The sequence below is a fragment of the Parasteatoda tepidariorum genome, chromosome 10 (genome assembly GCF_982258835.1).
Source record: "Parasteatoda tepidariorum strain Cologne lab strain chromosome 10, Ptep-v5.0, whole genome shotgun sequence".
NCBI lineage: Eukaryota > Metazoa > Arthropoda > Arachnida > Araneae > Theridiidae > Parasteatoda > Parasteatoda tepidariorum.
Window position 1 is genome coordinate 56,047,612 of NC_141764.1, and position 17,686 is coordinate 56,065,297.

Sequence of the window (17,686 nt, forward strand, 5' to 3'; positions counted from 1 at the left end):
ATTATATCATTCAGTATATGCAACATAGTTTTGTTGTAAAAATGTCCTTATTCATTCAATGCAACCGCATTTAAAAAAAAAATATTTACTGCAAGAATAATTTCAGATCCAGTTGCAGATAATCAATTCCTATAGATGATTTTAGCTTGTAATAATGGCTGAGACATTTGTCGAAATGATCAAAATTAGTTAAAAATAATTTGCAGGTACAATAATCAATTATATTTTGGTCCCTTGTCTATGTTACAAAATAAAATGTAGAGATCAGTTTTCTTTAAAAAATTTTATTTTTTGGAAATGTATCTAGAACGTGTTCTTACACTCTTTAGGGCCTATTCCTTAGACATAAAATTATGAACGTAGCCTTAAAAAAAATCACTTAAATATAATGTCCATATTTTCGATGCTTATGCTGCTTCATTTTCTATACTGTAATACAACAAAGAATTTCTATGTTCTTGAGCATCTCTGTAACATTCAGAAAATGAATAGACTTATTATAATATATCTTAGTTTGAGAAATGTTAAAATACTTGATCTGTAGCTGTATAACTTGAAGTTCCATTTTCGCATTTTTGATTAAAGTTTTTTTTAAAGAACTTAAAAATTTAAAAAGTTTTAATTGGAATATCGGTTTTGTAGTTAAAATGTGAATGATTTTAATGATTATATCAATGTTAATGCAAAAATTTTAAGTTTTTGCTAAAGCTGATATTCAGATTTTTCCTGTTTTATTTGCAGAAATCTAAAGTTATCTTTTCTTATAACTTAAGAGTTTTTTGTTGGGGACCTAAACAAATTCTAACACTGGTGACAAAATATAAAAATTCAACTTTTTATATGATGCAGATGAAAATATTATTAGATTTAAAGTTACATTCTGCAAATTGATTTCTAATTCGTGATACAATTTATAAGAATTTATGGAGAATTGCTAGGTTGGAATTTAATAAACACACTACAAAAAAATTCAATCCATCCTGTTTTTCTTTCCTAATAGGTACTGTTCATTCCTTACAATTTCTTTTCCCTTTCAAATATGTTCTTGTTTATGTTATTAGGGGGTAAATGTAAAGATTGTTGTCGCATTAAAAAAATACATACATATATATATATATATATATATATATATATATATATATATATATATATATATATATATATATATATATATATATATATATATATATATATATATATATATATATATATATATATATATATATATATATATATATATATATATATATATATATATATATATATATATATATATATATATATACGAGGGTTGTAAATGTAAATTAAATAGTGGCAACTTAACCTTGAAACTCACAAAAGGGCTTGCATGCGTAAATAGGGTATGGGTGTGGTGAGGTGGCGCTGTTGTAGATGTGTAGAGTGCAAAAAACAGTCGATTTGCTTAGAAGGGTAGTTGTTGCGTGGCGTTAAAGTGAGGAGTTTCGTTTCCATCGCTCTAAAGCATGTTGTGAAAAGGCTTAATGACGAAAAAAAGACGAGATGCTTGAATCCATCGTGCTACTGTCCTATATGGTAAAGCATTTGCTCCAAAGGCTTCTACTAATCCTCGATAGCATTCTGTTGCATTTTTGCCACGGGCAACCTCGATTGTAAGCCACGACCGCTGATCACCTTTTGAAAACATGCTTTAGAGCGATGGAAACGAAACTCCTCACTTTAACGCCACACAACAACTACCCTTCTAAGCTAATCGACATTTTTTTGCACTCTACACATCGACAACAGCCCCACCTCACAGCTCCCATATCTAATTTGCGCATGGCCGTCCTTCTGTGAGTTTAAAGGTTAAGTTGCCACTATGCCACTATTTAATTTACAACCCTCGTATATATATATATATATATATATATATATATATATATATATATATATATATATATATATATATATATATATATATATATATATATATATATATATATATATATATGTATATATATGTATATATATATATATATATATATATATATATATATATATATATATATATATATATATATTTAATACTTCCAACAAATTTTAAATTTTGTTGTATTCTTTACCATACAGTAGAATGGTTTATTAATTCTACTTAATACATAATTGAGTTTGATAATCATAGTTGAAGACGAACTTTTAAACTTTTAATTACATTTACTAACTTTACTGAAATGTGAACTATAATTCCAAATCTCATTTTCTCCGAAAATGAAACTTTAACTTATTTAAAATATTCCAAAAGAATTTTATCACCCTGGAAAGAATTCTTTTACCATGCCGCTAAAGTCCATTATCAAAATCGTTCCTTAGAATATGGCTGCCGTTATTCGAAAGATTTCATCATTCGCACTTATGAAGACATCAAGATTGCACATCAAAGTTCGCACATTAGTCTTCCCCTTTTCCAACCCATCATCTGCCTAAGAGTAATGCGCAGAACATGGAACCGTTTTGTGGTTCAAAATCCGAAACCTCTTATCTTCAGGCCATTTTATTCTGAAAGCTTTCAGAATTTTCGACCGCCCCATTTCTGTTCACCCTCCATCAATTCCTTTCTAAATTAAGCGAGTGGTTTAATTACTGACATTGTATTACTGATGTAACCCTATGATAGGTGAAATTTTCAAAACATGACTTTTGAGAGTTGTGTTTTATCAGTCTTATCATCTGGGAATCAGCAAAAGTTTTGCAATGAAAACTAACTTTGAATAACTTAAAAATGTAATAGAAATGGCTGAGTAACTATTATTTTTATTTAAAAACCAGCTAAAAATATTTTTAAAATAAATTAAAAATAACTGCTGTTTTCAGATAATTAAAAAATATTATTATCTGATTACTAGCTGCATACAAAAAATCCTTGTTTCAGATATTGTATGTTAACAAACCTTATGTGTGGAAAGGAAATCAAAAGCTATATTGAAAATTAATGAGTCTTGACAATGTTTAGAAATTCTTTATTTCTTTCATACTATTTTTAAATGAAATACTTATTTTACGAGTAAACAGGTATTAAACTATATTACATCTGAAAAATAAAATTTATTTGATTTATATGACCGATGTTGAACAGCCGACCAAATTCTGATTTTACGATTTTTAATGTTCAACTCCCTACCCTTGTAATTTTGAGCCCGACCAAAAAGACAAAGTAACTCCTTTATCACGCATTGAGACAAACTGTCTTTAGTGGTGAACTTTTTGATTGAACCAACTAGCATTGAATTCGGCTCGCATTCGTTAGATGGAGATGAAAACCACGAAAGCCACCCATGGTTAGACCGAAGGAAGGGGGATTTCAACCCATTATCAGTCTACCATAGGGAATACGTTCTGTGAGTACTGTTGTCAGTGCGAGCCAGGAGCAGAATTTGTATCAATTGGAAATTACTTGGATTTAAAACTAGGATCCCAATAGGAAGCGAATGCTCAGTCCCATCAGCCACTTAGGCCTTGAAATGGACTTTTAATAGTATTTTCAAGCTTTTTATAAAACCCTGAGCCTGACTTTTTTGTCATTAATTTTTGTTCAGTTAGCTCTCAAAACATGCTGCGATGCCGTTATTATGATTTTCATTTATAATTTCAAAAATACCTCTTATTTTTTCTGCAATCATGTTAACTGGAATTCCGGAATGAGCTAAATTATGACTGTAGGGATAGTTCTGTAAACATATAATTATTATTTAAAGCATTAAAATTTAAAGCTAGCTTCTGAAACTTTTTATTTCCTATTAACATTTTAAATATATATTTGCAAACAATTTCATAACTACACACTTAGGAAAATTTGTTCTGCCCTGAATCGTATTGACTGTACCTTGAGCTACATTGTGGTTCTAACTTGTTGTTACTTTAATTAAGGTCTCGTTTCCGTTCGGCACAGTAAACATTTCTGGATCAAATTACGGTATAAATTTACGGCAGTTCTATGGCCTTATTCATAAAATCAATCTTCCCCTGTGAAATATAACAAAGTGATTACTACAGTTATATTTATTTAATTACAGTTATTCAGTGATTTAACAATGATTAATACAGTGAAAATTCGGTATAACAGTTTTTTTTTGTTCCTGAGCATGTTCATGTGAAAATGAAGTTTAAGGAAACCGGCAAACGGTATTACGGATATTCTTGTAAAACAGATATTCTAGTTCACGGTAAAAAGTACCATCACCCAGGGTGCTGGTACTTTTTAACGTGATTTGATCCGGAATATTTCGTAGTTTGTGAGCTGTAGTATTGTGTCATCATAGTTACAGTCCTCATGTTACAGCTAATTTGAACCATATTATTGATGTAGCAAGCTAAAAAAATTATAAACGTTATTTATAAACTCAAAGTAGTATTTAACAAGAAAAATGGTAATTAGTTGTATATAATAATTTTGAAATGATTACTTGTTTTAATGTTTAGAAAAATGTAGGAAATCTTATATTTTTAATGCTCAGTAAACTCTTCTAGGCTAAATAAATTGAAAAGTAAATTAAAAATATTTACTAATATTAAGTAGAAAGTTTAATATTTTCCAAAGGAAACATTGGGGCTATTCTTTTCAGCGAAAAATATCAAAACAAAACGAAGAAGAAGAAGAAGTTTTAAACAAGAAGTCATGTAATATTAAAATCGCTTAGATATTCGATAAAAAAAACCTCAATAATAATCATGCTTAAGTTAATCAATTTTCTGCTGAAATACGTTAGATTTATTCTACCTTTAAAGTTTACTAAAATTAATTTCAATAAATATTACTTTTTTATTTTCTAAATGACCTTACCCAAAACGTGAAGCGAATGTAAAATAGAAAAAATTTAAGGTCTAAATGGAGATGAGGCTGGAAAATGACCCTGGATTAATTTTTAAAATTATGAATTGTAGTTTGCAAAATTTAAACTAGAACTTATTTCGTTAAGCTGTAATAAAAACTGAAATATAAAAAATAAGGAAAACTCAAGAATATATAAAAAAAATTCTTACTTAAATATATTCTTTCCAAAAAATATTTTAGTTATGCTAGCGTTCATAAATGAGTCTTTAATAAATGTAAGCATCATAGAAAAAAAAATATTTTCATGTGAAAACGTAATCTGTATATGATAAACCTGCTTTCAAATTCATTATTTTCATCAAAATAAGACGAGGCATATTGCAAGAGTTTTCCTTCAAATTGATTATAATTGGGACTAAGTCTTTCAAAAGAACAAAGACTTAGTGCTACCTCATCATTTTGAGCTGCATAAAGGTTTTTTTCTTCTTTTTCTCGTATCATTCTCTTCCTTCCGTTTTCTCTTTTTTCCACCAAAATAATGCGCCAAAGAAAATACTTTATCAAAAGGATTTAGAAGAAGCAAATGCAATTTATAACGTTCTTCTATGTTATGTACCGACCAATCCGCTTCATAGTAAGATGTCTTGATTTGTTTCGAAAGCAAATCAAATAAAATAAGAATAAAAAACTTATTTGTCTCTCTAATTAGGGACTCTTTTTAATTGCTCTGTTCGCTGCTGTTATTTGAGAAATAGAACTGAGAAAACTGAGAAATCCGGGCTTAATTGCGTTTCTTTGCATTTAAACTTGCTTCCTTAATTAGATGTTTTTGTCTGCAAACATTAGAATGGAATTGGTGCGCAAGTTTTGGGATTGTGGGAAATTTCTCGAACAATCGAGTCGGTCTTATTTACTTCCTATAAGGTTTTATTATGAACAAAAGACCTTGTTGCTGCTTTTGAGATTTTTTGAAATAAATTCCTTTAATCAAATGAGGAAAATAAACAAAGAAATATGAAAGAAAAAAACTGTCTGCGTGTTTTTTATACACGTACGTATTAGGTTTTAGTGTGAAGCTTTCTAATTAGATAAACGTTAATATTATGATAATAAATTTCTTTCATTTTGCATTGTAATTAAGAAATAAGAAAAACAGGTTTTAATTTTGATGCAATAGAGATTTATTAATATCGGTATGGCAAGGAAGAAAGTATTAGAAAGGTAAAATACTTGATTATTAAAAATTCTGTTTTTTTCTTCATAATATTTATGAAGAAAAATATAATCGATTTATGATGAAAAAATTTAAAAATTTTTTAATTGATTTTTTAAATCGAGTTAGAATTAGCATTGAAAACGTTACAATAAAAACCATTTATTTAAGAAAACAAGAAATTTGGTTGGTCCTTCTGAAACTTTCACTGAAACTACAGAGCAGTGTTTCGAATAATTTGAAATAACTTTAGGTTTCAGAAATGAAATTTGTTTGAATTTTCGTTTTTTCCTTCTTTTTTTCAGAGACCAAAAAATTTTAGAACAAAATATCATTTATTACTTGTTTAGTAATTTTAAAAAAATATTTTATTGTCAATTACAATTGAAATTCGAGGCCATTACTTTATCCATCATCGAAAAAATTGAGAATAATTGCATCAACGCCAGTTCTGTTCATTGTGAAAGAAAAAAATGCTTGAGGCTAAGATTCTAGTTTCTATTTCATTAAAGAATATATATATATATATATATATATATATATGTATATATATATATATATATATATATATATATATATATATATATATATATATATATATATATATATATATATATATATATATATATATATTGTTTCTCAAAATTAGACTCATCCTGAATTAGTATTCTTTACACAAGTGTTTTGAAATTCAGATGTATTTGGGAGATTTGGAAGAAAAAGAATTTACGAAACGTGATTGGTGAATTAAATAAAAAACAAGAACAGGAAGCATACATTTATCACCAGCTTACCCTTCTCTTCATATTTGTTTTGCGTAAAATGCATTTATTTAAATTTTCCTTCGCAGGGAAAGTGTTTGTTTTTTAATACAATAATGTTTAATATTTTGGAAAACACGCGCTTCTCTGATACATTGTTACTTCAATTTTTGTTTACTGACACTGTATATTAAGAATTATTTAGAATTATTTAAAGTAAATTTGTATATAGTTCGAAAGAATCATAGAGCATAAAATTTACTAAGCCATGATCAATGCAACAGTTTCTTTACAAAATGTCTTAAAAAGCATGAGTAAATATGTAGTTTTCTTTTTATTAAAAGGCCAAGATTTTTAAAAGTCATTGCAATTTACAATATTGGGCCAACTAAAGTTAGTTTAAAAAATAGTATAAAATTGAATGTAATCAAATTTCAAGCCTAATCTAAATATGATATTAAATTATAAGGCCATATTTAAGGAAAATGAAATGATACATTAAATACTATAACTTAAAAAAGTGTTTTCGAAAATTTAAATTAGAGGGGTAAAGAGTAAATTTTAGAGTAAGAATTATTTTAAAAAAAATATCTAAAACTATCTCCCTTCTTTAATTCGATTAATTTTTACTTAAGCAATATGCTTTCAGTTTTCAATATTTAGATTGCTTCTAGCATGACAATCACTCAAATCACTGATGTACATCCATTAAAAAGTAATTACACACTTTTCAGTGACAATGACTTCTAATTTGTAAGAAAATATTAACGTAGGAAATATACTGATAATCTTCAACGGGATAAACTCTCATAACTTAGCTCAACCTTCATATTCGATTATTATTATCAATGAGCAGTTGCTTTGAAAAATAAACCGATTATTCATACTGATCGTAACATATGCATAAAAAATGTAATTTACTTTAGAAATCAGAATAATTATGATATTTCTATGGTAAATGAATATATACAATTCTTTACGATGATTAAATTGTAACAATTTTCCCTTTTTTACCAGTGGTCAAGCAGCCTTACAAAATTCAAGTATTTGATGAATATACAGTGAGTGGAAACACAGCTGTGATGAGATGTAGTATCCCAAGCTTCATGAAAGACTATGTTATTGTTACTTCATGGGTACGCGATGATTCAAGAACAATTGTTGCATCACCTGATAAAGGTAAGATTGATTTTTCTAATGAAACAAACCGATTGTTTGCATAGCATCTAAATTTATATCTATGCTATAAACTTTATTCATTTCAGTTGAAGAATAATTTTTGCTTTTGAAAAGTCCGCTATATTCATATTGTGGATATTTTAATTTATGGTAATATTACTGATGATTTAATGCATTTTAGTGAGGACTGTTTATCTGCTCTGAATTTATAATTATATATTAAATTTATTTATCATATTTTTCAAATTAGGTGGTGCCACCACTTGTCCTCCCCCCCTCACTGCTTCTCATTCATTATTGTTAATTTTTCTCTAAAACGTCAATATATTTCACAGCACAGAATTCCTTATTTTCAAAATATATAAATTTTTATAACTTGATGTAAGAACATTTTCGTACTATGTTAATAGTAATGAAATAGACGATTACCTAGATTTGAAAAGTAATCTTTCGAATCTTTCGTATTTCAAAAAAAAAAAAAAAAAAAAAAAAAAAAAAAAAAAAAAAAAAAAAAACAAGCCTTGGGAAAGCAGATTGTGTGATTCAGTAAGAAGGAATAATGAGAAATCATTTTTCTCATTGGTGAGACTTACTACAATTCAATTAGCAGGCGTTTTTTATAGCTGCTTAAGAATTTTTTACTATTTAAAAATTCAATATGAATGTTAAGCTTTATATCTGGGAGCACTATAATATTTCTCTCTCTGTCTCTCTCTCTCTCAATTTTCTGCAACTTTTGTTTTGAATCAATTCGAACATGAACTAATAAGGAAAAGAAAGATCTTGTGAGGGAAAAATAATTTTTATGCAAAAATTCAACAATTTGAAAATATTTCTTAATAAAAGTAAAAGACAAAAACAAATTTCACAAAAAACACTTAAATTAACCTGAAATTTTTCATAAATTGGAATTTAGAAACAAATATTGCTTTTAGTTCATAAATAAAATGGGTAGCATGCCAAATTTTAGTTCCATACTTGCATTTCAGTGAGCTGCAGATCGAAAAAAATGGTATGTTTTCCCTCAAAGTTCAACAGTTAACGATTTTCAAACTAAATGTCAAATCTTAGCTTCCCCGCACTCCCTGTTCTGTTTTCTTACTTCCCTGTTCTGTTAGTTTGAATTTAATGAGCAATTAAACTTTGAATAATATTATTTTACAAACATTTGAAATTTCCATTATAAAGAATTATTTGCCTTTAGTTCAACTCTGCTCCCATAATTAAGGGATTATTTTATGAACTTGGAAATTTCATTTACTCATATATATATATATATATATATATATATATATATTTATCACGTATCAATATATATATATATATATATATATATATATATATATATATATATATATATATTGATTTTCCCGCAGTGGACTGATAGTAAAGACACTGTTTCCAGTAGAACACTAAAGTCAAGCATCGCTAGCTGCGGTCAGTTAGCGGGTGGTTGACCACTTTGATCAGACTATGTAGGAGCCAAGGGTGCGCAGTATCGGTCCTCGTTAAACTTTTCTACAGTAAAGTACTCGAATTCGCGTGCAAGTCGTCGGGATCCTAAAGTGGAATCCTCTGCAGAGGATCGAAATTGTGATGGCACGTCTTCGGATCATCCTCAGGGATGTTTCCCTGACCGTCTCTAATAGCCCACTGTGCGACGTAAATAAAATACCTACCTACATATATATAATTGGAATCCGTGGCACAGCTATTTAAAAATTGACATAATTTGGAAGTGGCGAAACACCAGATTTTTTATATGGAATGAGTATCGGCCCGTTCACTCTTTAAGCAGCGTGAAAAAATGAATTTTAAATTTATACAATTTATTATTTACATTAGTTTAATTATTTTTATGATCTAGAATTGAAGTTTTCCTTAGCAAATATTACTTTTCTTGGAAATAGCGTAACTATGGCAAAATAAATAAAAATGATATTATCTTACTAGGTCAATACACATTTGCGAGTACTTGATATTAATGAAAAACAGATAACAAGTAAAGAAATCAAATTGAGTATAAGAAACTGTCTTAATGTTTTAGATATGAAACAGTCACGGGAAAAAAATAATATTTTGCTGGACGAAACATTAACAAGAATTTAGCTATTCAAAGTTTAAAGTCATAAGATTCGCATTTAACTTATATTTATTTAAATTACGAATCATTTTTGTTTTTTACAAAACTGATTAAAATCTAATTTAGTAAAAAAAAATTATATAACACAATTATGTTATATTTTTTTAATAATGGTTTAATTGGATAATTAATATAATTCATGAATATTAGATTTCTAGACATGGATGTCTAGACATCTGTTTTTCATTATAAATTATGCTTTGAGAATACAATTTTTTTTTTTAAGAATTACGAAAAAGAAATAGTTATGAATCTAATTATAGCTAATAGTTACTCATTAACAGAAATGAAGTATCTTCATTTTTCTTCGAAAATCTAATTTACTTTCTTGAAAATAAATTAAAATGTAATATTTGTACTTTTTATTAAGATGTATTCTCGATTAGTATTTTATTTGATATCTTAATAATAATAATGGCGTAATATGAAATGTTTTATTTTCTATTTCTGATTGCTATAAGAGGCTTCTTTTGATACAAATATAACAAATTAAAGTTACAGACATGTCAAATGAAAATATTGATTGTAACAGGCAACATGTAACAAGCAAAAACACATTTAATATGCTTTAATAATTTAAAAACGTTAATTTGAAAATGTTCAATAGATCATTATGCTTCCGTTTCCTATCCGCCACGTATCTCAACCTCAAATCTAGTTCCAGAATACACCTGCAGTTTTTTGTTCATTTATTTATTAATTTTTGCAATATCAGATAAATATATGAAATGCAGAACAGTAATTGCCAATCTTACAGATCATCAGAACCCGAAGTTTTGATTCGTCCATAGCCGTTTTGACTCGTAGGCAGTAAAATTACTCCAAAAAAATTTCATTTTTCACATTTTTAAAATATGCCAATAAATAAAATTTTTTGGTTTAGCACCACATATACTTGTTAGCACAAAAAGGAAGTTAATATATTCTTTTTATCTTATATTTTCCACATCCATAAAAAATATTATTAGGATAATATAAAATAATAACCAAAGCATTTTCTTACACTTGCAAAATAGCTAAATGATGAGATTCAATAATCAAGTGATCTGCAACTTACGTGTTGGCCTATCGGACCAACAGAAAAAAGCACGTAAGTGAAAGAGGAGCATAAGTGAAAAGCATATTAAAATGCTGAAGCATACCAAAAATTGCAATCAGAGCATGGATAAAAAAATTTCTAAACATTAAAAGTTAATATTTATAATGGCATTTAATATAACTGTTCAAAGAAACGAAATTGTAACAAACCAAATGACATTTTTTTCTGACAAAAAAAAATCCATATTAGGTGATTGTTTTTGTTTTTCCTACGAATTTGAAAAACAGTTTTTTTTCAAATTCATACAAATAAGAAAAGAGAGTTTCAGTAGCTGAAGTAAACTGCAAATAATTACGAATAGTTTCTTGAGCTTCCAACTCTTTCGAATGAACTTTTTCATCATCATCTTCATTATCATCATATACGTCATCATCAGCTATTTTATTAGCGATATTTACCATTCGTCATGACTACGATCGACTTCCCAATCTTCTTCAACTTCGTTGATTTGATCACTGAATTTATTGCCACCAGAAAATAGAAAGCCAGTTTTTTGCAGTAGTTTCGTCTTTCTATCTGATTTCGTAACTTGAAATATCGTCTGCACTTAACTTATTCGAGTCCACCCCCTTAAACCATCATAATTGAGTACTAGAACTTGAAGATTCGATCATTAGATCAAAAGTTAGAAAGGGGGTTCATTTTTGGTGCACTGTACGCCAAATTTGGTAAGGATTGGTTCAGAATTGCAAATTTGCTTATGATACATACTTAAATATGCTTATACGAACATTCTGCTGAATTTCTATAGATAATATATATTTGGACAACAACTTACTATAACAAATTAGATCACTTCAGAAAAAAAATATTTTAAGATTTCGATGTTTAATTGACCATACTCCATGTCTTCCCCTATACTTCTCTCACCATTTGCTTTTCTTATGCAATTATTATTTGACAAAAAGCAATTTTATATGGGATAAATTTCTCAATTTCATAAAACAAGCTTAGATTTGCAATATTCTATTTTCATTCTTATCACAAAATACAATTACCAATTATGTAAATATAAGCATGAGATAAATCACTTTTGTTAAAATATTTTAAAAATTAAATGATTATTATAGAGAATAATTATAAAAATTTGCATTATTGATTGATAATATAAGCATATTATGTTTATTTCATCTAGGTGGAAGATATAGCATTTTCCCAACGGGCGAGCTACATATTAGAAATGCAAATATTGAAGATGGCTTCAAAAGTTATCGATGCGTCACCAGAAATCGTCTTACTGGAGAAGTTGCTCCAAGTTCAGCAGCCGGAAAACTTTTCGTCACAGGTAGATAAATCCAGACTTTATCTTAATTTTAAATTTCAGCATGATTTTATTTATTTAAAAAAAACTCAATTTAATTTACGAGTTTTATTAATCTGAAGATAAATTATTTCACATATCTTTGAAACTCTTTATTCAATTATTCAACTGTTTTATATGTTTATCACCTTACATGATTTTAGCTGCTCTACGCCCGCCATGTTCATGGGCTGTTGCCATGTCTGATGTGTATTTTATGTTTGTACTGTTTTCTGGATTTTGTTTTTGTTTTAATAAACATTTACCCGTATGCCCTAATTATGGGCAGGTCGGGGTAAATTCTTCCATATTCAATTATTTGACAATTAAACAAAAATGGACCTTTTTTGAGTTATAGTAATTTGTTTAACGCGTAGTAAAATGCGAAATTAAATTTTCATTTCGCGCATGCAAAATATTATTTAAATTTCGATGCAAAGAAATAGTTTCTAGCTTGGAAAGTACCATTTTTCAGAATTTGTACATTTGTTACAACTTATTCAGTCAAAAATCACCCATTTAAAATACTTTCCTTATTTAGAAACTGACAAATCTTTCTCTTCCGTAGCTTATCTATTTTCACTGGTACACGTATTTAGCCAGATCATCACCGTAAGAGATTTTTTAGTTTCATTTTTAACTTAGGATATCCATATAATTAGTATTTTATTTTTAACTTAGGATTTTCTGTTTGCCATGGCGTGCCAGCCCCTGAAACTGATTACGCAGTTCATTCGTTATATAAGCTCACAACTTTGATCAAAAACAATATATTTGCCTTTATAACGAGCAGTAGTAAAATTACGTAGAAATTTTTTATCCTGTGTTTTATTTTAGGAACACCGTAAAACAATCCAGGAACATCGCTTGCAGTGTTAATTACCATATAAATTTATCCTGTATATCGAATGTAAATCAGATAAATTCGGATTGAATTTCAGTTTGGCTTTGGAAATTGAGGTAAAATATCATTTAATTGAATTATGTATTTAGAGAAAGATGAAGACTGGGGAAGAATTCTATGGCTTGGAGAATATGTCGATACGAAACTAATATAGTCGTAATAAGGGAAAAATGTGACAATCAAAAGTTTTAATACATACTTTATGGACTAAAAAAATTGACTCGTTGCTGCAATACAATCTTCATCAAGCTAGTAAAACCATAGCTGCGTAATTTTCAACTAAATATGAACTAATTGCAAAACATGTATTACCGTAAACCAATGCATTCTAAGAAAATTGTTACTTGATGAGTATTATAAATTCACGCAGGAAAAATTCTTTATATTGTACAATAATTTTTCCTACGAGAATTTATAATACTCATCAAGTAACCATTTTCTTAGAATACATTGGTTAATTTTTCCTACGTGAATTTATAATACTCATCAAGTAACCATTTTCTTAGAATACATTGGCTAATTTTTCCTAAGTAAATTTATAATACTCATCAAGTAACCATTTTCTTAGAATACATTGGTTAATTTTTCCTACGCGAATTTATAATACTCATCAAGTAACCATTTTCTTAGAATACATTGGTTAATTTTTCCTGCGTGAATTTATAATACTCATCAAGTAACCATTTTCTTAGAATGCATTGGTTAATTTTTCCTGCGTGAATTTATAATACTCATCAAGTAACCATTTTCTTAGAATGCATTGGTTTCTGGTGACATTTCTGGTCAAATTGACATGTGACAATGGTAATGACGCTTTGGTTTGTGATACTTTTTTCACAAGTTCAAAAGTACTTGAAATGTGAAAAATAATTCTCCAAACTCGTTATGAGTTTCGAAGCATGTTCTGAAAATTTTATTGATCTCTGGAAACAAATTAGAATATATAAAATTAATAATATATACACATCAGTATATAAAAGAAAAGAAATCTAAACATTTTAACACCAAAAAAAAAAATATCTGCACAAATACTTTTAAAAATACGATCATCTGTGCTTACTTTAAAAACACTATTTACTCCTCCATTTCGCATTATTTTATATTTTACCATCTGTCGTCATATAAAGCTAAATTATTTTGATATTTTTTCCAGATGCTCGGAGCAGCGTTTCACCGAGAATAACACACAGTCAGCCCAAAATAGAAACTGAAGTAGGCCATACAGTAGAGCTTCCCTGCGCAGCCCAAGGGTATCCCGTACCAAGATATTCGTAAGTGAACGTAATTTTTCGATATAAGTTCTTATTTTATCACTTTCATCCAGTGAATTATTGAACAGATTTGTGGCCGTTCGGAAATACGAAGGGCTATTTCTTCATAACAGAAGAGAAGGCATGCGAGTAAAAATTGTTTCAACTGAAATAAAGTTGCTCTTGAAATTGGCGTATTGAAGATTGTACTACGCCTTTACGATCGAACCATTCTAACGTAAATGTTTTTCTTTTTTGATATTATTTCAGGAAATCCTCCGGCAAAATAAGTTGTTAAACTATTTATGTGCGAAAAAAAGAACTGTAATGAATATTCATATGTTTGTGAAATTCAATTTTCGAAAATTGCATGCCTTGCCAGATGTATAATGTTAAACATAATCTGGATGGATATTCCTTTATAAAAACGATTCCTTCTTATTATATGTTTTCTTATATGGATGAATTTTGAGCCTATAGTAATTGATTTTGCCATGTTGATGATTTTATTATCCTTTTTTTAAAAAAAGAATGTATCATGATTGAATAACCTTACTATTTTGTTTTGAAGTTCCACTAATCAAAAAATTCTAATTAGATATATAATATTCCTCATATCACAATATCTTGTAACATGAAAGTTACTGGAAATAGTATTATTTTTAATTATACAAGTAAAAAAATAATCGTGTAGTCCACAAGAAAAAAAAAATAATATTTTTAACAGAAAAAAAAAACAGTTTAAAGAAAAATGCATAAAAATTGATTAAATTGTTCAAATACCAGTTTCGCCGTTCATTTTTTCTTACCCTGCATTAAATTTATTTTTTTTCAAATAATTTTAAAATTACTTTCCACTTTCTGGAATTATTTTACGGTTTTAAACATAGTATAAGTAAAACTGCGAATCGAGTTAATTGTCAAAATGCTCAGTAGGATTACTATGTTTCCTTATGTATATTTTTAGTGAGCTAAGTTACCAAAAAATATTATAGGGCTGGGTCACTCTATAGTCTTAAATGTTCTTACAATTCAATATTATTTCAATAAGACTTTCAGATGAATACAGTTTAAGAATTTTTTTCGCATGGAAAACTGCAACTTCGGTAGCTCCAAGGAGAGAGCCCTCTGCTCCCAAATAGGTGACCCAGGTTCAAGTCACAGCACTGACTGGTTGTACAAAGTCTTCTCGCAGCTCTCACAAACCTTAATAAAATAAATAGTTATTTCAGAGAGTTTTTTTCTTTTTTTTACAAAAAGAAGTCACACAGCTTGTTTGCAAATTAAAAGTACTTATCTGCTTAAAAAGCAGTTATTTAATATCTCTCCGAATTTGTTGTTGAACATCTCTGAAAATTATGCAAAGGAACACTTTTTTTAACACCAAATCGAGCTTTCATATAAATTTTAAAGGGTGTATGAATATTTTAAACACTCAGAATGCAATTTTTTTACACCAAGTATACTCGCCTTTTCTCTAAACATTGACTATTTTGTTTTTGCATATCACATTCTCCAACGTTATCACGTTTTGATTTCGTCTGTCATCATTTACTGTCGACAATGAATTAGAGAACGTTCGCGAATTTCTTCAATGTTGCTTTACATACGAAGAAACTGAAGTTCGGCGTTAAATTTATGTATATTTTGAGTAGCATGTATGTTTTTAGTTCTGTAATAAGATTTCTTAGATTTTAATTTTAACTGTATTAAAACTTTTTAACCGTCTTAAACTGTAAGCTGTCTAAATAGTTTTATAACGTATAATTTATATCAGTACCTGCTCTGTTAAGCCTAGTTAAAATTCATCTAAATATTTTCTCTGCTACCCATATATTTTATTTACATACTCATTCTGCTTTAAAAATCAATTTATGCACGCAACCTAAATTACGAATTCATACTTTATAATGTCTAGTAAAAATAATTTGACTGGTTCCTTCGTGTATCATATCTTACTGAAAGTATGAATTTAGTGTTACTGTATAACAAACATGGCGATTGGTGGAGGCTACTTTTGTAAAATAACATTCTATGTGCTTTCCATTACCAGGAACTATTTTTGGGGGTATTGCTGTAATGAAATAATTAGTTGAACAACACTTAGTTTTAAAGAAGTTGCCACCAGTTTTGATGTTATGATTCAGTGAAATATTTAGTGCACCTATGAAGCCAATAGCATTCCATTTTAAGCATTTAAATAGCATATTTAAACCAGTTTGTATGATTTTTAAAAGAGTGTATAAATATTGTAGAAAATAATTTAGATAGAAGTTTGTTTGTCTCTTAAGAATCCACAAAAATTGATTTGTAACAAAATGCATAAGACAATTAATGTGACAAAATATGATAGCATAACCGTTCATAAATTTACTGAAATACGTGCACTGTTAGAAATCCCGTATCAAATTACGATAAAAGGTACTGATACTCAGGATGCCAGTACTTTTTACCCTAAAATTCATTTTTATTGGAACATATTAAATAAAAAATACTTACTTGCTATAATTTTTATAGTAATATTTTTGGTAAAATCACTGAATCACTCTAATTAAATAAATATTATTATAAGAATTCAATGTAATATTTAACCATAAAAATTGATTTTAAGATGAAATAGTTTCTTACGATAAAATGGATTTTACGGGTAGTGAACCTAAACTTTATACCGTATTTTTCAGTGCGTGATTTAAAAAATAGTAAAAGAAGGGAGAAATAGAGAAAGGTAAAAAAATATTTCTCGCTTCATTTTTTTAAAATTTAATTTATCGGAATTCTAAGAAATAAAATGTCTACTTATTTAATTAAAAAAATATCTTTTAAGCTAGATGAAACAAAGTTTCACTAGTTACTTAACTTTATCTAATGGGCATTCCCAGTGAGGATGGATATATTAATTGGTAATAACAGTCCATCTCTGTAAAGTGACTAGAAGATTGATTACGGATACGTGATGTGCATGCGCCACGGAGGATTCATTCAAATTGAAGGTCTCAATCACGTATATGTGCTCTATTAGAATTCCGATCGACACACTTCCAACAAAGC

At 28.1% G+C, this 17,686-nt stretch overlaps 1 protein-coding gene across 2 annotated transcripts in view; it reads left to right on the forward strand.

Moving 5' to 3' along the window:
- Positions 1–17,686, forward strand: part of LOC107443056 (cell adhesion molecule Dscam1) — a 208,928-nt gene that overhangs the window by 80,461 nt on the left and 110,781 nt on the right. For both annotated transcript variants that reach the window (XR_001583949.3, XM_016056799.3), the window contains exons 3-5: positions 7,781–7,942; positions 12,320–12,469; positions 14,542–14,659. Coding sequence is in view for 1 of the 2 variants with exons in the window: in XM_016056799.3 (XP_015912285.1) it covers positions 7,781–7,942; positions 12,320–12,469; positions 14,542–14,659 (430 nt within the window). In the remaining variant the exon portion in view is untranslated. The remainder of the gene's footprint in view (positions 1–7,780; positions 7,943–12,319; positions 12,470–14,541; positions 14,660–17,686) is intronic.